The sequence below is a fragment of the Oncorhynchus kisutch genome, linkage group LG12, assembly GCF_002021735.2.
Source record: "Oncorhynchus kisutch isolate 150728-3 linkage group LG12, Okis_V2, whole genome shotgun sequence".
Taxonomy (NCBI): domain Eukaryota; kingdom Metazoa; phylum Chordata; class Actinopteri; order Salmoniformes; family Salmonidae; genus Oncorhynchus; species Oncorhynchus kisutch.
In genome coordinates this window covers 20,322,420-20,347,785 of record NC_034185.2, presented here as the reverse complement: position 1 = coordinate 20,347,785, position 25,366 = coordinate 20,322,420, and the positions used below count along the sequence as shown (strand labels likewise).

Genomic DNA, 25,366 nt, shown 5'->3' with positions numbered 1-25,366 from the left:
CTGTACATTACTGCAACTCTAACAGGTCATCATAGCTACGCCACTCATACATGTCTAATAAACATTCTAATAATGGTGTATGAATGGTATAACTGACTGTTTTGTTCAGCTCACTGTTACTGCAACTCTAGGCCTGCACTGAAACCGATGATAAACTAGCCATTTTTGAGGCAATATGGCTATCGTATGCATTTCAGTCATATACGTCTAACGAATGGTGTATGAATGGTGTAACTTGGACCTGTTCTGACTCTTACCTGAGTAGTGCTGTACCAGCTGCTGTAGGGTCTCAAACTGAGCCCTGGTGGTGATGTAGTAACCGCCGCTGTCCAGCTTACGGATCTTATAATGCTTCACGTGGTCCCCCTTCACGTCATCCCAGTCTCGTATGGACAGGGAGAAGGCACCTGTAGGACACACAGATGGGGAGTAGAGTGTCACTGGGAAACAATCACTTACCTCATGCATTAGCACTGAGGGTCATGGGAAATGATTGATAGTATTAACAGATACAGAATGAGATTTTATAGAATAGTCAGCTGCTCAGTTGGATAAATGAACAGTATATCAAACATTCTGTTAGACAGCTGTCCTACCACACAGGCAGTGGTGTAAAGGACTGAAGTAAAATACTTTCAAGTAACTACTTCATTTGGGGTATCTGTATATTACTTTACTATTTATATATTTTACCATTTTTACTTTTACTCCACTACATTCCTAAAGAAAATGATGTACTTTTTACTCCATATATTTTCCCTGACACCCAAAAGTACTTGTTACATGTGGAATGCTTAACAGGACAGAAAAATGGTTCAATTCACACACTTATCAAGAGAACATCCCTGGTCATCCCTACTGCCTCTGATGCAGCGGACTCACTAAACACACATGCTTCATTTGTAAATTATGTCTGAGTGTGCCGTTGACTACCCCTATCCCTAAATACATTTTAAAAAACAAGAAAATTGTGCTATTTGGATTGCCTAACAGAAGTCATTTAAAATCATTTCTATTTTTACTTTTGATACTTAAGTATACTTAAAACCAAATACTTTTAGACTTTTACTCAAGTAGTATTTTACTGGGTGACTTTCCTTTTTACTTGAGTCATTTTCTATTAAGGTATCTTTACTTTTACTCAAGTATGACAGTTGGGTACACTTAGATGAGTTGGTGGTTACCTTTTGTAGTTTCGCTCTCTCTGATGAGATAGGTGCCACGGGGGTTACCAGTGAACAGCAGCTGCCTCTCTGCATCCTTCCGGCCTAGTTTCCCAAAGTACCAGCTATGAAGAGTGGGTAGCAACGAGTGAGGGAGGCACAATCATAAACCATCCATCTTGGTTTGGTACAGACTATGTGTGTAAAGGGTCTTTGAGTTTAAAAATGATCATCTGATACACAGCGATCAGAGACACGTTGATTGTGACACCAGTCACAGGGCCAGTTAAAACTCTCACTGCAACAACGCCAATAAATCCCCATGTGGCCGTGGTCTCTGAGACTAGAGGCTAAATACATATAGAGAGGGAGCATAACATGTCTCTTACAGTAATAATTCAGTGTTGGTGGATTGAACCACCCCCCATACAAACCCTGGCTGTTTAAGTCCATCTTGCTATAGTGTACCTTGTGGTGCACCAATAGAATAATGACATCATTATTCACCAGAGTCTGATGGAGAGTGAGGTGGGGGAAGGGGCCTGTAGCACTGTCTGACACCAAGGTATATATATACACACACACACACACACACACACACACACACACACACACACACACACACACACACACACACACACACACACACACACACACACACCCTCACTCACTCGGGAAAAACTCTCACACTGTCTCTGCCATTTCAAATATCTGAAAACACAGCATTTAACAATTCACACAACTCTCCTCTCTTTTATAGTGTCTAATAAAAGTGTTTTTAATGAGCCGGTGAAAGTGCCAGCTCTGCAGAGACATACTGTACAAATCCCAGTATGTTTACATTTCTCATCAGAGCCTTGTCTTGACTGTTAACTTCAGGCACTGAGATATAGAGAGCATATCTGCGCTTGTCTAAACTTCTGACATCTTCCTCTCTCCCTGTTGTCTCAGATAGAAAACAGAGGAGAGAGAGCGAAAGAGAGTGAGAAGAGAGAGGGTTAGAGAGACAGAGAGTGTGTATGTGTGTGCGTGTGCACGTGTGTGTGAGTGTGTGTGTGTGAGTGATGTGACAGGAGAAGTGTCACTTTGTGACCTGGTGTCTGGTGTGCCATGTATTCAGCTCTGTCAGAAAGTGTCCCAATGAAACCCAGTATGACAGATTGCTCCTCACTCCTCAGCCTGGATGGAGTCCACTGGAGCCACGTAATTACTGGGGATGTAACCATTTCCACCGGTGGTGAGGGAACGAGCATCCCACCAGTCCCCTTCACTGAGGGAGAGAGAGAGAGAAGGGGGGCAGAGAAAGGGAGGGAGAGTGATAGATGGAGAGAGAGAGAGCAGAGGAAAAGCATCATTACATGACATTCCCTACAGTATTGATCAATACACATGTGCAATACTAGTCAGTCATGGTAGGGGTGAGGCTTAAAGGGTTTAACCCCTGCTAACCAAAGGAACCCACGTGGGATCAGATGGTTTCATGTACACTATGTATTAGGAGATTGGCTATAGAAATAACAAATGAACCACTGTGATCAATAATGCATTTGACGTGAATACATTGGGTAGCAGTACATGCCTTGTTCATATGGAATCCTATACTGTAGGGAGGCAGCATGTGTTGGCAGCACTGTCTGAATACAAGCAGGGGTTGAAAGGAGGGAGAGCTCTTAACGACCACAGCTTGCATGCCCATGCAGCCATTACCGCCTCTCTCCTGTCCTCTTTCTCTCCCTCTAACAACCGTCTCTCCATCACACTCACTCTCCTGTCCTCCCAACACACTGGCCTCGTTTACATCCCTCTCTCCCTCGCACATTTCATTTCATCTTTCTTTTTATATCTCCACTTCCTGACACACTTAACTGTTATCCCTCGCTGTCTCTCAAACACAGTATAGTCCCTTCTTCTTTTCAGCACCAGACTGCATTACATTCTTAATCTCCCTGTATTCCTCTCAATGTATTCCACAGTACCCCACCACTCATTCATTTATCCTCTCCTCCCCAGCCTCCTCCCTGTTTTCCTCTTCCCCCTGAGTCCTCCGCAACACCATAAAAAACACACATGGAAAGCACAGGAGACATAGGTGATGCTAAGGAGTGGTCCATTATTTGCTAGCCTGCGCGCACACACACACACACACACACACACACACACACACACACACACACACACACACACACACACACACACACACACACACACACACACACACACACACACACACACACACACACACACACACACACACACACACACACACACACACACACACACACACACACAAACACTGGTCCCTCAAACATAGTCTCCCCCACACACAGAACCACCTACCACTGTCTACTACTACATCCCTAGTAGCAGTCTTTCATTTGTCCTGAATAAAAACATGACGGGTTTCATTTGTTCTGAGAGGACAATGGAGGTTACATCTGGAGGGCTAGTGTGTTCAAGCTAACACGCTAACGCCAACAGCTGAGAGGAATGATGGACTGCTGGGAGGAAAGGAGGAGCGAGAAAGGCAGAGAGAGAGAGAGAGAGACAGAGAGGGACGGGATGGACCCCAGTCCATTCACCACTTCTGTCTTCTTAAACAAACGCTCTTTAAACCAAGTCGGCTGCGCCGCAAAGACAGAAAACAACAACATGGGTAAACAAACAAAGAACCATCCTTCTCCCATCTCCAGAAGTATTGTCATGCTTCAACTAACTTCTTTCCCTGTGGTCACTGCTAATGACAGAGTAATCATTAAACAAAACATCTGTGGTATTTCCTGCATATTTCTGAGGTAGTTGTACAAAAACAGACTGTGAAAAAATGTGCTAAATGTGCAATTGCATGATGAAGACGTATACATGTGTCATCTTGTTACAGCAATCATGTTATAGGAAACTATTCTAAGCAATCAGAATCAAACATTATAAACACTTGAGTCTTATTGTTTGGGATGCTTCCCTGTAAACATGTTGTCTGCATTCACCAAGCTCAGCGATTCATGGCTGCTCACAGGAGTCCCATGGCTGCTCACAGGAGTCCCATGGCTGCTCACAGGATTTCCATGGCTGCTCACAGGTGTCCCATGGCTGCTCACAGGAGTCCCATGGCTGCTCACAGGATTCCCATGGCTGCTCACAGGAGTCCCATGGCTGCTCACAGGTGTCCCATGGCTGCTCACAGGAGTCCCATGGCTGCTCACAGGAGTCCCATGGCTGCTCACAGGAGTCCCATGGCTCACAGGAGTCCCATGGCTGCTCACAGGAGTCCCATGGCTCACAGGAGTCCCATGGCTGCTCACAGGAGTCCCATGGCTGCTCACAGGTGTCCCATGGCTGCTCACAGGATTCCCATGGCTGCTCACAGGATTCCCATGGCTGCTCACAGGAGTCCCATGGCTGCTCACAGGATTCCCATGGCTGCTCACAGGATTCGCATGGCTGCTCACAGAATTCCCATGGCTGCTCACAGGTGTCCCATGGCTGCTCACAGGAGTCCCATGGCTGCTCACAGGATTCCCATGGCTGCTCACAGGAGTCCCATGGCTGCTCACAGGATTCCCATGGCTGCTCACAGGAGTCCCATGGCTGCTCACAGGAGTCCCATGGCTGCTCACAGGAGTCCCATGGCTGCTCAGAGGAGTCCCATGGCTGCTCACAGGATTCCCATGGCTGCTCACGTGATTCCCTGCCTGAACAGGCATCTACCATGTACTGTCTGTTTGCCAGGCAGCCTGGCCTGAGAGGGAGAGACTGGGCCTGGGCTGGGTGCAGTTACTCTTCTCTCCAGCAGGGGACAGTGTGCCAAGCTAGAACAGTGCCTGGATGCTGCCAGGGAGGGAAGTTAGAAGTGAGGGAGGCGTGGGCGGACGGAGGGTGGATGATGGAGGGCTGAGGCTGCAGCTCTGACTGGCCACTGGCCAGGAGGAGAAGATGAAGGGAGGAGAGGAGGAGGGGAGGATAGCATAGAGAGGGTCCTAATGATGATGTCTTCCTGCCTTTGCTCTAGATGGGTGGGCAGTGGGTGGTGGTGGTTAAACGTGTGCTACTGGGGTATGAGGAGCAGCCCTTCCACACGGGAGAAAGGACAGGATGTCAGCTGCTAAAGCAGTATGGATGGGTATGGAGACTGGTGAGTATCCCCTGTGCTGCCTGGGCTTTAGGTTGAAAAACTACATGGGTGAACATAAACATGGGGACAGTGGAGGAGGAGCTGGGAAATCACAAACCTAAACAGACACAGACAGTCATACTTCTGAGAGAATATATCAAATGACATTTTTCAGTGTGTCACTAAAGCCTGCTGAGAAGGAAAAACCCATCCATGAGGTTTCAGAGCAGCATGTTCATGGGCTGGTCTGAGACAGTTGTGCTGACAGAGGCGTAACAGAGTGGCTGCACTTTGTGTCAGACCGTTCAAATAGGAAGTCTACACCAGACTAAAGCAGACTGAAGAACAACACAAAACCATTCCACATCCCCCACCTCAAACTAAAGACCCCTGCCTGTTCCATACAATTTAAATGCTGATGTCTTGAAAATGGAAATAAAACTTATTTTACAGTCATTCCAACACCTTCCCCCGGTCAAAGTGATAAACCTAGGCAGCCAGGCTACCAGAGTGATTCTAATATGATATTTACATCTAGAATATAGACCTTTTCCCACTCTCAGTGCAGTAGGTGTGATGTGTGATAAGTGGCTGTACTATACTGTACTTACGTGCTGTTGATAATCTGAAACCTCTCCCCTTTCCTGAAGCTGAGGTCATCCTCTGTCCGTGCCTCATAGTCATAAAGTGCCACAAAGAGGGTGACTCCTGCCGAGAGAAAACACACAGCGTCAGCACTCAAGCGATTAGGAAGTGCAGCAAATGAACCTTAGAGTCTGAGAGACTAACATTGAACTGACTGACCCTGGAAGGGAAGCTGGGTGCACGGTAGTTTTTATACTAGAGTCTGCAGCCATTTCTGGATGCAGTGGATATACTAAGCTGTAGTGAATTGAATGTGAAATCATCCATTAAATTGGTGACAGTATAAATAGCTGGAAATAAGCCTTCATACAGTATTGGACATCTTTCACCTGAAGGATAGCATACAAACACTGCAGCAATTATGAATGGAAAAAGGTCCTTCATACAATCTTTCAGCAGGCAGGTAGGTAGCACATACACTACATACCACATGTAATAGAAGATTATTATTATTACCAACTACCTAGATGTCCAGGGAGACAGGCTGAGAGAGAATCTAGGGAGACAGGCTGAGAGTGTCCAAGGAGACAAGCTCTGAGAGGATCTAGGGAGACAGGCTGAGAGAGGATCTAGGGAGACAGGCTGAGAGTGTCCAGGGAGACAGGCTGAGAGAGAATCTAGGGAGACAGGCTGAGAGTGTCCAAGGAGACAGGCTGAGAGAGGATCTAGGGAGACAGGATGAGAGAGGGTCCAGGGAGACAGGCTGAGAGAGGATCTAGAGAGACAGGATGAGAGAGGGTCCAGGGAGACTGTCTGAAAGAGGGTCCAGGGAGACAGGCTGAGAGGGGTTCTGGGAAAGAGGCTGAGAGAGGGTCCAGGGAGACAGGCTGAGAGAGAGAGAGAACAGGGAGACAGGCTGAGAGGGAGTCCAAAGAGAGAGGGGCTGAGCCTGCTCCATCTACACAGGCAGTCTGCTGAATCTCTCAGCATAAGTCTCCACAAGTCTAAAGAGCTTTCTTTATTCATCTCCTTTCCCTGATCTGAAAGGACTTGATGCACCACAGCAATATGGTGGTGGTGGAAGCCTAAACAGTCTTTTGAGTGTTGGGACAGTGTTGAGTGTACGGTGGAAATGAATAGTCTGTGCTTTAAGAGCAAGGCCCTTGGGGATAGTAGCAGTGAGAAGAGAACAAGCTGCTGCCTTTCACATGACACAGAACAGAGAGAGAGTAAGAGGGAGAGAGTAAGAGAGAGAGAGTAAGAGGGAGAGAGTAAGAGAGAGAGAGTAAGAGGGAGAGAGTAAGAGAGAGAGAGTAAGAGAGAGAGAAAGAGAGAGAGAGAGAGAGAGAGAGAGAGAGAGAGAGAGAGAGAGAGGATGCACACGGGGGGATTTTGCATGCCACACCTCTGATGCATCTACCTGTCACAAGATACAAACAGACTGCATGACTTCTGAAGAAATGCCTCCACATCTCCTCCACTTACAAGAAACCCCTAGCAAGCCAGAATACAACAACCAGGCTTTGGTTATGCATGGTTTATTATTTATTATATATTTACTACAGTAATCTGAGGATTGGCATGTGAGTGAGGCCCATTCAATTCAGTAATTTAAGGTCACGGTACATACAGTACTAGCTGTGAATTTCCGTTCAGACTGTTGACTAAGTGCAAACAGATCAAATGATTCCCGATAGAATGTCACAAACGGCACCTCATCTATGAGCATGAAAGGCAAAATGGTGCCTGTTAGACAGACAAGGCAGTACCACTATTTTGTCATGAAAGTGGTTTAGAGAGCGAGAGAGAGAGAGAAAGAGAGAGAGAGAGAGGAGAGAGAGAGGGACAGTTTGTACCAAAGTTAAACCCCCTTGTCCCCTGCAACTGACAGTGGATTTGGATCATTTTGGGACAGAAATAATCCACACTTTGATGGAAGCTGTGTTAATTAAGTGGAAACGCTGTAGCTCCTCTTGTAGCAGCAGAAGCTCAGTGAAACATAAAGGATATCCTGACTGGGAATGTTCTCTATGTAAACAATGAACCCACCCTACAAAGGGCTGTGCACGCGCCGGCCGGACGTTCAAACACAGGGACGAGGGGCCGGGACTGGGCTGTGAGGTGAAGCGGGTCCAGGGAAGTCAGGAGAAGGGCTAACGGGGAACGTATGGACACCCCTACCTGTTCCGCCACGGGTGCGTAGGGTCCCGGTGTGGGAGGAGGTGTTGACCCCTCCGAAGACGGTCATCCCTTGGCCGACAGGCGCCTGGAAGTTGTTGAAGTTGGGGATGGCGGTGACCCCGAAGCTGGGATAGTGCTGGTGCTGCGGCGTGGGATCGGCGCCATAGCGGAAGCCTGTGGCACTCTGGGAGATGCTGGTGTCTCGGTCGTCCGTGAGTTTTGTTGCTTCTTTATCCTTGCATTGTACACAGCCCATTATCTATATTCTACACAGAGATAAACACAAAGAAACAGAGAGAAACACAGAGAAGAAGAAGAGGGATTATCAACTTGCTTGTAAATCAATAGAACATCTAGTCTGAAAAGGAAGGTTACAGGGCTGATGACAAGCCACAATACATGGAATAGAGGTGTACTTTAACATTGTTCTTGGCTTGCTCTCCTCTCTCCTCAGATGACATGTCCTTGTCTCATTAGAGAAATGCTGTCTCTCAAGGAGCACTAGGAGGTTTATAGCCTGACATACACACGCGCACACACACACAAACGCACGCGCACACACACACACACACACACACACACACACACACACACACACACACACACACACACACACACACACACACACACACACACACACACACACACACACACACACACACACACACACACACACACACACACACACACACACACACACAGGCGCATACACACACAGCAGAGCTCCGGATGACTCACACAAACACTGTGTCTCTTTCACGGCCAGGGGAAAAAAATACACTCAGATATATACTCGTGTTGGGGAAGGAGAGCTAGTCGGGGAGAAGGGGACCCATGGAGGATCGGTCATAGGGGTATTCACTCATCCATTATTCCATGATAACATCACTGCCAGCATCGACTGGCCGGTCCTATGGGTGGGAGGTGGGGGGAGTGTGGACGTTGCTTCTGTCTGTTAATAAAGAGACAGGACATATTTCCAGTAGGACATCTCTATGTTTCTTCCAACACTATTACTAAACCAAGTATAGTCTCCTTTTATGGTATAACCTAGGTCTTCAAATACTGGTATGTAAACACACCTACAGACAAGAAAACATGTTCAAATACCTTCTGTAGAGACTGTGCCTTGGCTGTGATGGTATTGGCACAAAATTAAAGCATAGAACGTTTATCAACTAGCTGGTGCTGGGGAAGATTACCACAGGACAGAATTATTCACCCTGTGACAATTAATGTGATCTCATTACCTGCCTACAAAATAAACATGAAAATAACACTGTCTGTGTAGACCAGCACAGACAAACAGACTGTAAATTGCAGTGTTCCCTTGGAGACAGACTGGTGATCTAGTCCTCAGCTATAGCCACGACTGCCCTCAAACGTGTCATTTGAAAATATTCAGGATTTCAATTAGAGGTCGACCGATTAATCGGGATGGCCGATTAATTACGGCCGATTTCAAGTTTTCATAACAATCGTAAATCGGTTGACGCCGATTTTCATTTTTTAAATTTTATTTATTTATTTATTTTACACCTTTATTTAATCTTTATTTAACTAGGCAAGTCAGTTAAGAACACATTCTTATTTTCAATGACGGCCTAGGAACAGTGGGTTAACTGCCTTGTTCAGGGGCAGAACGACAGATTTTTACCTTGTCAGCTCGGGGATTCAATCTTGCAACCTTACAGTTAACTAGTCCAATGCTCTAACCACCTGCCTCACGAGGAGCCTGCCTGTTACGCGAATGCAGTAAGAAGCCAAGGTAAGTTGCTAGCTAGCATTAAATTTAATCAATCATAATCACTAGTTATAACTACACATGGTTGATGATATTACTAGTTTATCTAGCGTGTCGATATAATCGATGCAGTGCGCATTCGTGAAAAAGGACTGTCGTTGCTCCAACGTGTACCTAACCATAAACATCAATGCCTTTCTTAAAATCAATACACAGAAGTATATATTTTTAAACCTGCATATTTAGCTAAACGAAATCCAGGTTAGCAGGCACTTCTCTTGCATTCATTGCACGCAGAGTCAGGGTATATGCAACAGTTTGGGCCGCCTAATTTGCCAGAATTTTAAGTAATTATGACATATTACATAATACATAATATTGAAGACTCATGTTAAAAGGAACCACCAGCTTTCATATGTTCTCATGTTCTGAGCAAGGACCTTAAACGTTAGCTTTCTTACATGGCACATATTGCACTTTTACTTTCTTCTCGAACACTTTGTTTTTGCATTATTTAAACCAAATTGAACATGTTTAATTATTTATTTGAGGCTAAATTTATTTTATTGATGTATTATATTAAGTTAAAATAAGTGTTCATTCAGTATGGTTGTAATTGTCATTATTACAAATACATTACAAAAATTGGCCAATTAATCGGTATCGGCTTTTTTTGGTCCTCCAATAATCGGTATCGGTGTCGTAAAATCATAACCGGTCGACCTCTAATTTCAATAAGAGCCCTGTTTCCCTTGCACTGTCGGTCTCTGTCTGTCTCTCTCTCTATCCTTCTTTTTCTCTCCTCTCTCTCTCTCCCTCTTCGCTCTCTCTGATCTCTCTTTCCCTCTTTCCAAGCCTCCTGGCCTGGTGTGTTGTGCCTATTCCATCTCTTCTGATAGAAGAAGGAAGTGCAGTCTGCAGTCACTTAAGACACATGGGAGAAAGAATGTGGTCCAGTATGCTTCCCTTTGACCAGAGGGAAAAAACAAGGCCCAGATTATAGGAAGCCCTCCTCCCTTCCATCAATCAGCACAGCTGACACACAATGGCCACCCATTGAGCATGGTCAAGGTCCAGAACCTGCTTCCCACATCATCACTGACTGACGACCGCATGCTTGGCAAATGGGGAGAGAGAGAGAGAGAGAGAGAGAGAGAGAGAGAGAGAGAGAGAGAGAGAGAGAGAGAGAGAGAGAGAGAGACAGAGACAGAGACAGAGACAGAGACAGAGACAGAGACAGAGACAGAGACAGAGACAGAGACAGAGACAGAGACAGAGACAGAGACAGAGACAGAGACAGAGACAGAGACAGAGACAGAGACAGAGACAGAGACAGAGACAGAGAGCATCAGGATTCCCAATCCATTAAAGTTTAAACAACTGAGCAATACACATATTGGTTTAAGTTGTAGATTAAGGCTAAATCCACACAGATACAGTGATCAGATAAAAATGAGTCTCTGTGACATTATCCAGTCTCATATAATAAATAACATATCAGACAGCGGCTAGTATTTGGCCTCTGACCGTGGCCTGGCAACCAATGAATCCCTGGCTCCGCAAAACGACATGCGAATGCTACAATGACTCAGTGGGCTAACACTGTAATCCACCACAACAAGCCCTAGACAGGAAGAGAGCCAAGAATCAGATAACTGTAACGGTCAGTGGTGGATTCCACAGCATCTCTAATCGTCTTCAACTTGTAGCATCACTTAAAATGCTCAAAGTTGCTTGATAATCTATCTCATAACATAGCCTCTGGGCAGCAGAGAGAGATTGGATTGGCTTCTGGACATCGACATTTGTATTGATCTCTGTTATCCGGTCAGAGGGCTTGGCTTGTGTTGTGGTAAATGTCAGAGTAATCTGTGGAAGCAGGATGTTGTTAACTGAATACAGTCAAAGCTGCCTCTGGTAACAGCACAGTATTATAGGTGAATCCAAAGGAGCCAAATGGAACAGGTTGTTGCTGTGTAGATGACTGGAGATGTTGAGCATGGCAAGCATGCCATACACACACACACACACACACACACGCACACGCATGCGCACACGCATGTGCGCGCACACACACACACGCACCTGCACGCGTGCACACACACACACACACACACACACGCACGCGCACACACACACACACGCACGCGCACACACAACAGTGTGTAGTCAGCTACAACCCTATCACAGAGTACTGCAAGACCACTCACAGTGTTGTTATTCTCCCGTTCAGTAGGCAGCTATGAGACAGCCCTCACAGCAGGAGACAAACAGACAGCCACAACAGAGCCTGAGCCCAGTACGATGCCTGCTCACTGCGGACCCCTCAACACAGGCTAGGGACTGAGCTCAGCATCACTGCTCCCTTAGTTTGAACCCAACCTCTTTCATCTCTTTCTTTGCCCCCTTCCCTCCTGTTGAGAAAACAGAAAACACCTGCTAGCCATAGGCGCTTGTATTGTTGTTTACTCCTTCTCTCCTCCCCTTCCTCTGCTGCAGAATAACAGCCTGAAACCAACTGATAGCCATCAGCACAGTGTTTCATATAGAAACCAACTGATAGCCATCAGCACAGTGTTTCATATAGAAACCAACTGATAGCCATCAGCACAGTGTTTCATATAGAAACCAACTGATAGCCATCAGCACAGTGTTTCATATAGAAACCAACTGATAGCCATCAGCACAGTGTTTCATATAGAAACCAACTGATAGCCATCAGCACAATGTTTCATATAGAAACCAACTGATAGCCATCAACACAGTGTTTCATATAGAAACCAACTGATAGCCATCAGCACAGTGTTTCATATAGAAACCAACTGATAGCCATCAGCACAATGTTTCATATAGAAACCAACTGATAGCCATCAGCACAGTGTTGCATATAGAAACCAACTGATAGCCATCAACACAGTGTTTCATATAGAAACCAACTGATAGCCATCAGCACAGTGTTTCATATAGAAACCAACTGATAGCCATCAGCACAGTGTTTCATATAGAAACCAACTGATAGCCATCAGCACAGTGTTTCATATAGAAACCAACTGATAACCATCAGCACAGTGTTTCATATAGAAACCAACTGATAGCCATCAGCACAGTGTTTCATATAGAAACCAACTGATAGCCATCAGCACAGTGTTTCATATAGAAACCAACTGATAACCATCAGCACAGTGTTGCATATAGAACCCCATATCCTTATCACTTTTCTTCTCATCAGATTGGCTCAACCAATCAGATCAATGGTCCTTCATCGAAAACCAAATATTAAGCAGAACATGACCAGAAGCTAGTTAAAGTAAAGGCCATTCATATAGGATCTATATGGACCAAATTCATTAATATATTTAATTGTAAGATCTAAAACGTTGAAGGATCTAAGGCTGCTTTAAATGAAATAAAAAGCAGAAGGGATGACAATTGATTAAATCAAGTTAAAAAGGTGTCAACTTCCAGCATATGTTCTGTAATCCATCTCTCAACAAAGAGGAGAGGAGATAAAGGGGATAAAACCAGATCCATCCACAGATCCAGGTCAAATATGAATGGAGCGGTTGTGGAAACTCAAGGTTGGCATGCCTCAGAGTCTGTGTCGGGCTAGCCGCAAGAGAGCTGCAGAAGGACCAAACGCCCTGGATGGAAGCATGTATATTTCATAGGGGGTGATGAGGTGGCAAGGGTGAATCACTAGTATACACTGTCACATTATGCCCTGGGGGGGAGAGCCCTTTATCACCACTCTTTACACGGATGGTCTGGACAATTTTGGGACACCCTCTGTCTGGACAGAACACCTCAGGCGGAGGAGGAGGAGAGGGAAAGAAAATGGATGCTTATACAGGACATACACTGAGTGTACGAAACATTAAGAATACCTTCCTAATATTGAGTTGCAGCCCCCTTCTGCCCTCAGAACAGTCTCAATTCGCTGGGGCAAGGACTCTACAAGGTGTCAAAAGCGTTCCACAGGGATGATGGGCCATGTTGACTCCAATGCTTCCCATAGTTGTGTCAAGTTGGCTGGATGTTCTTTGGGTGGTGGATCATTCTTGATACATGCAGGAAACTGTTGAGCGTGAAACACCCAGCAGAGTTGCAGTACTTCACACAAACTGGTGCGCCTGGCACATACTACCATATCCTGTTCAAAGGCACTTAAATATTTTGTCTTGCCGATTCACCCTCAGAACGGCACACAATCACAATCCATGTCTCAAATGTCTTAAGGCTTAAAATCCTTCTTTAACCTGTCTCGCCCCTTTCATCTACACTGATAGAAGTGGATTTAACAAGTGACATCAATAAGGGATCATAGCTTTCACCTGGATTCACCTGGTCAGGATTATAATCACAGTGTATGTCATGGAAAGAGCAGTGCTCTTAATGTTTTGTACACTCCTATGTATATTTGTGGGTCTGTAGATATTTGGGTGAGCTCATCTCAATGACCTAGTCATTAATGTGTGTCTCAAAGTCAAGTCAGGTCAATGACGTGGCCCACGCAGCCAGTCATGTCTCTCTTTCGCCACTGCAGAGCCAGACAAAGGATCAAGACGATTTGGTTTTGTTCTCTCACTTCAGTTCTGTGCGTGTAAAATATGACTCTGCCTCTGTGTCATGCCCTTCATCAGAGTGAATGTTAAAACAAACTTCCAGACAGAGAGAGAGAGCATCAGGTCTACAGAGATAATGAGATAGAAGATGATTAAGTGGGGCGAGAGGATACGGAGGGGAGGAGGACAATGCCTGTCTAAGAGAGGGACAGATGAATAGAGAAGCCCACTAATACACCCACCCAAGCCCCATCCTGCGACCTAAGAGGCATGCACCAGATGCACAGCATGCTCTGCTCACACCTAAATGGTCCAAACCTAAATAAGTAAATGCTCTCAACAGAGAAAAATGTCCTCCTGTGTGCTACCTATATCCCCCCACTAGAATCCCCATACTTTAATGAAGACAGCTTCTCCATCCTAGAGGGGGAGAACAATAATTTCCAGACCCAGGAACATGTACTAGTCTGTGGCAAAATACACCAATTTCTTCCTCAGGGCTGGGTGGTGAGACAGGGATGCAGCTTGAGCTCCACCCTCTTCAGTATCAATGACTTGGCAAGGTTACTAGAACAGTCTGCAGCACCCGGCCTCACCCTACTAGACTCTAGTCAATTGTCTACTGTTTGTAGATGATCTGGTGCTTCTGTCCCCAACCAAGGAGGGCCTACAGCAGCACCTAGATCTTCTGCACAGATTCTGTCAGATTTGGGTCCTGACAGTTAATCTAGGTAAGATTTGTGACCTGTTGCCACGAGAAAAGGGCAACCAGTGAAGAACAAACACCACTGTAAATACAACCCATATTTATGCTTATTTATTTTCCCTTGTGTACTTGAACCATTTGTACATTGTTAAAACACTGTATACATATATATATGACATTTGTAATGTCTTTATTGTTTTGAAACTTCTGTATGTGTAATGTTACTGTTAATTTTTATTGTTTATTTCACTTTTGTATATTATCTACCTCACTTGCTTTGGCAATGTTAACACATGTTTCTCATGCCAATAAAGCCCCTTGAATTGAATTGAGAGAAGGGGAGAAAGAAAGAGAGAGGGAGAGAGAAGGGGAGAGGGAGGTTAACAAAGTGTGAGAGAGGGAGGAGAAGGAGGAGGCGGAGCACAGCTCTTGACAAACACTTGACAAAAGGAGCCGGATAATGATCAGTGCTGGGCGTCACATGCAGAGACTCAGTCCGCCGGGGAACGGCCTCGCCTCTTTGCTCTCAGTGTGCTTACAGCCAGCCACATCACGAGCAGGCCTGCCTGACTGTCTGTGCTATTCAAGGTTAACGCTCAGAGGCTTATGGCTCTTTCCTTCCACACACAATCACCAACCTACACTTAACATGAACAGGAAGACAAACACAGCACCCAACACACGCAATCTAAAACCACCCTTCTTAGTATGAACACATGTGAGATCTCAAGAAACAATGTGATGGGAGAAAGGTCAGTGGGCCACTCATTTCCCTCAAAGCAGTGTGTGTGTGTGCGTGTGTGTGCGTGTCAGAGTATTTATGTGTGCGTGTATGTGTGACAGAGAGAAAAAAGGGAAGCAAAGGAGTTGTGTGTGGGTGAGCAGTGTGTTTGAGTAAAGGGGAGCAGAGGAGGGGTATTTTCTCCTGAGTGTGTGAGCAGTGTGAGCAGTGTGAGTGTATGTGTAAGTGCTAGCAGCACAATTATCACAACAGCTACAAGGCGAGCCATGGAATTAATCCAAATCACTGCACTAACAGTCTGACAAAGATCCTTGTAGTTATTTAGGATTCAAATCGGACTGTGTGGGGCATCAGATTCCTCCTTTTCCTTCTCCCTCCATTACATGCGATGGCCTGGTGTGATGTTATTCATCATCAGCTGGCAGAGAGAGAGAGTGCGATGGTGTGCTGCTTCCGGGTCTGACTGATCTGGCTGTGTCTCTGTGAGGAGAGAGAGCTCTTGTTCAAGAAGGACTGGCCCACTGCCGCCGGGTTACAGGGGTCACCTGGCATGGCCCCGAGGAAACAATCAGGCACAATACCACTGCTGGAGGAGCAGGCGGGATCCAAACCTCCCCGAAACCTCCCAGGAGTCGCAGAGCCCAAAGAGAGGGTTGGCCTGGCCGGACTAGCCCCCTTTCCTCTCCTGCAGCCCACAAAAGGAGAAATCTGCCTCCCATTTTCTAAGGAGCAGCCTTCACAAAAAGAGAGTGAGGGAAATACCATTTGATGTTCTCCCTCTCCATGACTTACAATTTGTTTTTGTGATCAAATGTTTTCTTATTTTGTAATTGTTTCGGTGGGGGGGGGGTTACAGATACAGTCTTCAAATGAATATATTTTCATATATTCAGTTCAAGAGGCGAACAGCTAACAGCGAAAAGCTAAGCAAACAGCTGGAGGCAGGGCTTTCTCCTATAGAGCTCAATTTTTATGGAATGGTCTGCCTACCCATGTGAGAGACGCAGACTTGGTCTCAACCTTTAAGTCTTTATTGAAGACTCATCTCTTCAGTAGGTCATATGATTGAGTGTAGTCTGGCCCAGGAGTGTGAACGTGAACGGAAAGGATCTGGAGCAACGAACCGCCCTTGCTGTCTCTGCCTGGCTGGTTCCCCTCTCTCCACTGGGATTCTCTGCCTCTAACCCTATTACAGGGGCTGAGTCACTGGCTTACTGGTGTTCTTCCATGCCGTCCCTAGGAGGGGTGCGTCACTTGAGTGGGTTGAGTCACTGACGTGATCTTCCTGTCTGGGTTGGCGCCCCCCCCTTGGGTTGTGCCATGGCGGAGATCTTTGTGGGCTATACTCGGCCTTGTCTCAGGATGGTAAGTTGGTGGTTGAAGATATCCCTCTAGTGGAGTGGGGTCTGTGCATTGGCAAAGTGGGTGGGGTTATATCCTGCCTGTTTGGCCCCCCAGCATCTTGCCCCCCACATCCCTATCTGACCCCTCATCTCCCCTCCAGACCTGAGGGAAAGTGTGTCCCACGCTTTCCTCACCCGACCACTGAGGTCGGTACCCCACCCACTCCATGGCTTACTCTGAATGAAAGGAAAACAGCATGGAAGCTCCCATTTCCATCAGGAATCTTGTGAGATATGAAACTGATTAGGCCTAATAAGAAGGCTTATCCTGCTGTTACCTTGATCAGCAACACACAGACTAACCAATCCACTGTTCAGAGTCTCTTTAAGGCCAATACTCAATACAAAACATATTTCTCCTTTAAATCCAAACAAGCATTCAGCAGCCTTGATCACACATATCAGGTCTTTCAAAGGGAATGGGAGACATGTGTGTGTATCTGGGCTGGATTATCTTGTTCCATGACTCTTTTTCCCAACTCGTGCCCACCAAGCGGTCTGCTGGAGGATGCGCCAAGCTCTGTAATTAAAAAACAAGCAGGGGCCACTCTACCCCCCCACAATAAGCTCCTCAGTGTCTAACTCTGCTTCCTGGGGTGAAGATAAGAAGAGCAGATAAGCCTCTGTAGCCTTGCCTCTCTCTGCCACAGCCATAAATTACAGAGGATAAGTGAGACAGTCAAGTTGTGTGACGTTAATGTGTTTCCTCCCGGAATAGAGCGTGTTTTTCCCCCTCCGTTTATGGTTCATTTCAACAAGCTGCTTTAGGGCATTGGAGGCTGCCTCTCTGGGTGGGATTATGAAACTGTGAGCTGTCAAAACTGTGGATAACCCTTCTCCCCTCTCGCTCGTTCCTTCCTTAAAGTCTCTTTCCACTGGTTGAGCCAGGATCAAAACACTGAGCCAGCCTCCCCCTCCCTCCTCCAACTCCCAAGGAAGGCCACTGTCCTCTGCCCTGCCTGCTCCTGTCAGTCAAAGGCCAGGGCAGTCCGGGTAAGGCTGCACTGCGCTTGGTGAATGGGAGGGGCCTTAGCTGGCACCATTGTGTCAGGGTCATTCAGTGTCAGTTGTGACATTCAGATTGCTGCTGGAGGAGGGACTGAGGGGACCTGACTAGCACTATCCCAACGAGCAGAGAGGGAAAGGAGAGGAGCTGCCTGCCTGGCTGGGAGAGCTGCTGCTCTAACCACTGAGCCTCAGGCTTCAGCCGTCCTGAGCCCTTAGCTGTTAGCCTGCATGAGCTCAGCCAAATACGCTCTGGTTAGGGATTAGCAATGTGGCTTCCCTGCTTTCTCTCCCTGGGACTGCAGTCAGTGGAAACTGTTACTTGGTGTTTAATCAGGCTAAGAATCAAGTACCAGCATTGTGTTACTATGCATTTACAACACAATCCACTATTATAGTAGTTATTCCACTGCTATTTTCTCATTGCATCATAACATAGGATGCTACTGTAGGTTTATCAACCACTTACATGCATTTGTTCTGTGTTACATTTCAAAGAGATGTTTCAAAACATAGGGCTGAGTAAATGATTGGTCGAGTGACAAGCATAAAAGCAGAGGATGAATAAATAAAAAATAAATAGTGACATAAATACAAGCTTCCCCTAAATGGACCATGTCATTTTGAAACCATGTCATGGAGCCCTCCAGAAGTATGCTGCCAGCTGAACTTGTGTTAACAATGCAGCTGTGTCCGTGACGTGACCCCTGACCTCTGACCTCCACCCTCTAGCTCCCCCGGGGAAGGCCCGTTATAAATCAACAGCATTATACCACCTATCCAAGCTGTTGCCAAGGCCCTGGTAATATAAATATAAAAAATTATGATGACACTAGCATATGTGCGAGTGAAATGTGTGTGCAGGCACGAGTCATGACACTATGGGGCTTCAAAGCATCTCCTGCAAGGGTTGAAAGTCTAATTCCGTGCAGCACAGTTAGTACCAGAGGTGTGGACACGAGTCACATGACTTTAAAAAAGTGTGCAGCACATCAACTCTTCATTTAACGGATTACAGTTTGAATCGGACAGCAGCCAATCAAATTGTGCCAGCTGAGAAAAAGTTGTGCGTGGCAGTGCAGAGGAACGTCGGTGGGTGAATTCAGATGGAGCCCTTGGAAAGATGATACCCAAAATGATTATTTTCGGATATAAAGACAACGCTGTATCAACAAAAACTGATTGCAATTTGCAAAACATGCGGGAAGAAAATTACAGATGGAGCCTCAACAATTTCCAACTTTGTTCGACATTTGAAGCTGCACAAAGAACGGTGGCTAACGTGGCTAATATAGCCGACAGCTATATATTTTATTACTTACTAGTGTATCATGTAGGTTAACGTAATGTTAAATCAATGAGCCTCCACACAGTCAGTCAGTACGGGAACGTGATCATTGCACCCAAGATTGAGCTTCAACTGACTAGGCAGTTGGTAGCCTAAATCCTGCCTGATGTTCCTAAAACAAGGTTGGGCGATTATGGTTGGGCGATTGTGTACAAGCCTACATTGCCCGATTGCGCCCCATAGCGATCCTCGATAGTCGGGTGGGTCTTTCTCATGGCTACCCATGTATTTCCATGGAAATATAAAGTTTATTTGGAAAGTAATAAATATATAGATATTTTTAAAAGGATTCATGATTTGCGTAAATGTAATATACTAACTATTACTCTTGTTAAAAATATGAAATGGTATTACATTTGGTGAAGAGCACATTATGACTTGTTTAGGACTCGAAACTCAAAGTTAAAGACTTGACTTGATACTTGACAGTCTTGACTTGAGACTTGAGTGCTAAGACTTGAGACTTACTTGTGACTTGAAAAACAATGACTTGGTCCCACCTCGGGTTAGTACACTCAAGGAAGTAAAGCATCGCTAAGAAGCATTGTTGCATTTTGCCCAGATCCTCTGTTTTCACACAATCAGACAAAAGGCTCAGGACTCAAGGTCACACAGGCACATTGTTGATACATCTTATTTGACTGCATGGTGGGCTGAACAACACACAAAGACATTGAGGTTACTGGACGGAGACAGCTTATGCAAATCTACTGCTCCTGTTATTTTAGTATACTGCACAGATGTGATTTCCTTTCTTTCTCACAGTAGCAGAAACCTAAACTATGTCTAAACGTACGTCTGAACTAAAATAATATAATAATATAATAATAAATGCCATTTAGCAGATGCTTTTATCCAAAGTCATGTGTGCATACATTTAACGTATGGGTGGTCCTGGGAAACGAAGCCACAATCCTGGCAAGCGCCATGCTCTACCAAATGAGCTGCAGAGGACCACAAAATGGAGGCTTAATATTAGAGATCTGAAATTAAAGGAAATGTAGCATTGGGCATGACATTAAGAAAGGGAAAATCCTCCAGCTTCAACTGATTTTTTAGGAATAAGGAAGTAAACATCTTGTGCTTTTGTGTGTCAGGCAGAAGGAAGTGACTCGTTCTTTTTGAATGACTCTTTTTACTGACTCGGGAGTCATCATTCATTTTCATGAGTGAATCGTTCATTTTAGTTGTTTGTTTTACCAGCTGTCCACAATGAATTCTTCAGCAGGATTAATGCGCGCTCCACCGGTGACTCCGGAAACGTGCTCCAACCAAAAACTGTCTGTCATATTTTCAGGCAAAATAAATCATGCTGCAAGAAGCATAAAGAATAAAAAATACATGTTCTGAACTGATAATTGATAACATGGTGCAAGAATTCATGCAATGAATGAATTAATTGAACGTTATGATGGACACAGCTTTGTAGAACCAAAACATACACAGCCTCTGCTCAACAAACGCGAACTTGAAAATGAATCGTTTCTGCAGTTCGTGAACGATAATGTACTTATCACCCCGATGGCAGTCAAGTAAGGCATTCCATCAAGAGTCGTTCACAATGTAGTCCGGTTGCAGCCACAACTAGACCTAGTTTCAAATGTACCAAGAAAAAATCGTATTTGTATGCCAAGCAATCAACAAATGTACATTGTTTGGAGCAAGCTTTTACAAGTCTCAGTCACAAATGACAGCTCCGATAAGCAGGGAAGGACTTATTTATTCAGAGGCCCCAGGCAGGAGCCAGTCTGATGTCATGATGTTTTCATCAGATTGTCAAACAAATCAACAACAAAAACTAGGTTACCTTTGCATGCTCATCCCAAATAATTCCAGCATCCGAACAGTGCACTATGCACCCGTCAACTTTCCTTCAATGTGCAAGTGGCTGAAACTATCTCACTGGAGTGAGTGAAACAGTGCCCCCTCTGTCTTACTATATGTAGCCCATGGGCTACACATACATGTTCTCTGCCTCAACAACAATGGCACTCTTATCAGCAGTCTCTGTGTCTTTTTAGCAAAGAAATGCTTTAACCTCAGTAAAAAAAATGTTGTTTCATTCTTTCTTTTTCTTTTCTCTGTCCCGCTCTGAAAGCATCGCATTGCTGCAGCTTAATTCAAATCAAATCACATTTTATTTGTGACATGCTTGGTAAATAACAGATGTAGACTAACAGTGATAAACTCACAGGCCCTTCCTAACAATGCAGATAAATAATAATAATAACAATAATAATAGAAAGAATAGAGGTGATGTAGTCATTCAAGAGACTCTCAATGGTGCAGCTGTAGAACTTTTTGAGGATCTGAGGGCCCGTGCCAAATCTTTTCAGCCTCCTGAGAGGGAAGAGGTGTTGTCGTGTCTTCTTCATGACAAAGTTGGTGTGTGTGGACCATGTTAATTCCTTAGTGATGTGGACACCAAGGAATTTGAAGCTCTCGACCCACTCCATTACAGCCCCGTCGATGTGGATCGGGGCATGCTAGGCCCTCTGTTACCGACAACCTTGATGGTGTTGGAGTCATGTGCGGCCATGCAGTCGTGGGTGAATAGGGAGTACAGGAGGGGACTAAGCACACACCCCCGAGGGGCCCCCGTGTTGAGGGTCAGCATGGCGGATGTGTTGTTGCCTACCCTCTCCACCTGGGGACGGCCCGTCAGGAAGTCCAGGATCCAGTTGTCAAGTGAGTTGTTCAGTCCCAGGGTCCTGAGCTTAGTGATGAGCTTAGAGGGCACTATGGTGTTGAATATTGAGCTGTTGTCAATGAACAGCATTCTCATGAAGGTGGTCTTCTTGTCCAGGTGGGAGAGGGCAGTGTGGAGTGCAATAGAGATTGAGTCCTCTGTGGATCTGTTGGGGCGGTATGCGAATTGTAGGGGTTCACTGTGTCTCGGATGATGGTGTTGATGTGAGCACTGACCAGCCTTTCATGGCTACAGATGTGAATGCTATGGGGCGATAGTCATTTAGACAGGTTATCTTGGCATTATTGGGCACAGGGATTATGGTGGTCTGCTTGAGAAATGTAGGTATTACAGACGGGGTCAGGGAGAGGTTGAAAATGTCAGTGAAGGCACTTGGCAGCTGGTCAGCGAATGCTCTGAGTACATGTCCTGGTAATCCATCTGGTCCTGTGTCCTTGTGAATGTTAACCTGTATAATGGTCGTACTCACATTGGCTACGGAGAGTGAGATTACACAGTCTCTGGAACAGCTGGTGCTCTCATGCATGGTTCAGTGTTGTTTGCCTCGAAGCGGGCATAGAGGGCATTTAGCTCATTTGGTAGGCTTGCCTCACCGGACAGCTCGTGGCTTGGTTTCCCTTTGTAATCTATGATAGTTTGCACGCCCTGCCACAACCGACGAGCAACAGAGCCGGCGCCAGAGCCGGATGTTGCCTGTAATCCATGGCTTTTGTTTGGGATATGTACGTACAGTGTGGGGATGACGTTGTCAATGCACTTATTAAGCCTGTGACTGATGTGGTAAACTCCTAAATGTTAACCAGGAACATATTCCAGTCTGTGCTAGTGAAACAGTCCTGTATCTTAGAATCCGCTTCATTGGACCACTTGAGCGCATCACTGGTACTTCTAGTTAGAGTTTTTACTTGTAAGCAGGAATGAAGGAAGATAGAGTTATGGTCAGATTTGCCAAAGGGAGGGTGAGGGAGAGCGTTGTATGCGATTCTGTGCGGGGAGTATAGAGCATTGATTTGTGGTGATAAATAGACAGCTACAACCTTAACAGTAGAGATCGCACACCAGCTTTTGTTCATAAACAGACACACTCCTACCCCCTTCGATGCATGGAAAACCCAGCAAGATGTATATTATCCATGTCCTTGTACAGCCACAACTACGAGAAACATAGAATATTGCAGTTTTTTAGGTCCCGTTGATAAGATAGTCTCAAACGGAGCTCGTCCAGTTTGTTCTCTAGTGACTGCCAATAGAATAGAGGGAAGAGGCGTTTTATTTGCTCGTCAGGATGCCGGCTTGTCTGCCTCTCTTGTGCCGTCGCTTCCTCGAATCGAATCCCGGAGAATTAGGGCCTGGTCCGGACTAAGCTGAACATCCAGAGCTGCCGACTCATTGAAGTAGAAACTGTCATCCAATTCGAGGATAGTGATGTCCAGAAGAGATACTGTTCTGATGTCCAGAAGCTGTTTTCAGTCATAGGAAATTATGGTGGAGACATTATGTAAAAACAAGTTAAGATCAGTGTAGAAAACACAAAATTGGTCAGGAGCCTGTAAAACGGCTGTTATCTACTGCCGTCCCATCTAAGATCCCTCCCAATGTCAGTGGCCTTGAGCAGAGCATGGGGTTGCCTCAAGCAGATAAATTATGTATACGGAACAAAAATATAAACGCAACATGCAACAATTTCAAAGATTTTACTGAGGTACAGTTCATATGAGGAAATCACTCAATTGAAATAAATGCAATAGGCCCTAATCTATGAATTTCACATGACTGGAAATACAGATATGCATCTGTTGGTCACATTTACTTTACCTTAAAAAAATGTAGGGGTGTGGATCAGGAAACCAGTCATTATCTGGTGTGACCACCATTTTCCTCATGCAGTGTGACACATCTCCTTCGCATAGAGTTGATCATGCTGTTGATTGTGGCCTGTAGAGTGTTGTCCCACTCCTCTTCAATGGCTGTGTGAAGTTGCTGGACTTTGGCTGGAACTGGAACACACTGTCGTACACGTCAATCCAGAGCATCCCAAACATGCTCAATGGGTGACATGTCTGGTGAGTACAGTATGCAAGCCATGGAAGAACTGGGACATTTTCAGCTTCCAGGAAGCTGAAACATGAGGTGATGGAGGCGTATGAATGGCACAACAATGTGCCTCAGGATCTCGTCACGGTATCTCTGTGCATTCAAATTGCCATCGATAAAATGCAATTGTGTTTGTTGTCCGTAGCTTATTCTTGCCCATACCATAACGCCTACGCCACCATGGGCCACTCTGTTCACAACATTGACCTCAGCAAACCGCACGCCCACACGACACCATACACACTGACTGCCATCTGCCCGGTACAGTTGAAACTGGGAATCCGTGAAGTGCACACTTCTCCAGCCTGCCAGTGGTCATCGAAGGTGAGCATTTGCCCAATGAAGTTGATTACGACGCCAAACTACAGTCAGGTCAAGACCCTGGTGATGACAATGAGCACGCAGATGAACTTTTCTGAGACGGAAATTCTTCACTTGTGCAAAGCCACAGTTTCTTCAGCTGTCCGGGTGGCTGGTCTCAGACAATCCCACAGGTGAAGAAGCTGGATGTGGAGGTCCTGGGCTGGCGTGGTTACACATGGTCTGCGGTTGTGTGGCAGGTTGGATGAACTGCAAATATTTTCTAAACGATGATGGAGGCGGCTTATGGTAAATAAATTCACATTAAAGGATCTGGCAAAAGGTCTGGTGGAATATCCTGCAGTCAGCATTCCAATGGCACACACCCACAAAACTTGACACATCTGTGGCATTGTGTTGTGTGACAAAACTGCACATTTTAGTGGCCTTTTATTATCCCCAGCACAAGGAGCACTTGTGTAATGATCATGCTGTTTAATCAGCTTCTTGATATGCCACACCTGTCAAGTGGATGGATTATCTTGGCAAAGGAGAACTGCTCACTACCAGGGATGTAAACAAATGTGTGCACAACATTTGAGAGCAAGAAGCTTTTTGTGCGTATGGAACATTTCTGGGATCTTTTATTTCAGCACCTAAAACATTGGACCATCTCTTTACAAGTTGCATTTATATTTTTGTTCAGTGTATATAT

The 25,366-nt window shown here is 45.5% G+C and overlaps 1 protein-coding gene across 3 annotated transcripts in view; it reads right to left on the bottom strand.

Moving 5' to 3' along the window:
- LOC109900669 (tyrosine-protein kinase Fyn) overlaps positions 1–25,366 on the bottom strand; it is a 68,594-nt gene that overhangs the window by 11,033 nt on the left and 32,195 nt on the right. For all 3 annotated transcript variants that reach the window (XM_031837064.1, XM_020496399.2, XM_020496398.2), the window contains exons 3-7: positions 8,038–8,303; positions 5,883–5,979; positions 2,335–2,433; positions 1,185–1,288; positions 258–407 (exon numbers count right to left, since the gene is read on the bottom strand). In XM_031837064.1, coding sequence (XP_031692924.1) covers positions 258–407; positions 1,185–1,288; positions 2,335–2,433; positions 5,883–5,979; positions 8,038–8,293 — 706 coding nt within the window. In that variant the 5' untranslated portion in view covers positions 8,294–8,303. The remainder of the gene's footprint in view (positions 1–257; positions 408–1,184; positions 1,289–2,334; positions 2,434–5,882; positions 5,980–8,037; positions 8,304–25,366) is intronic.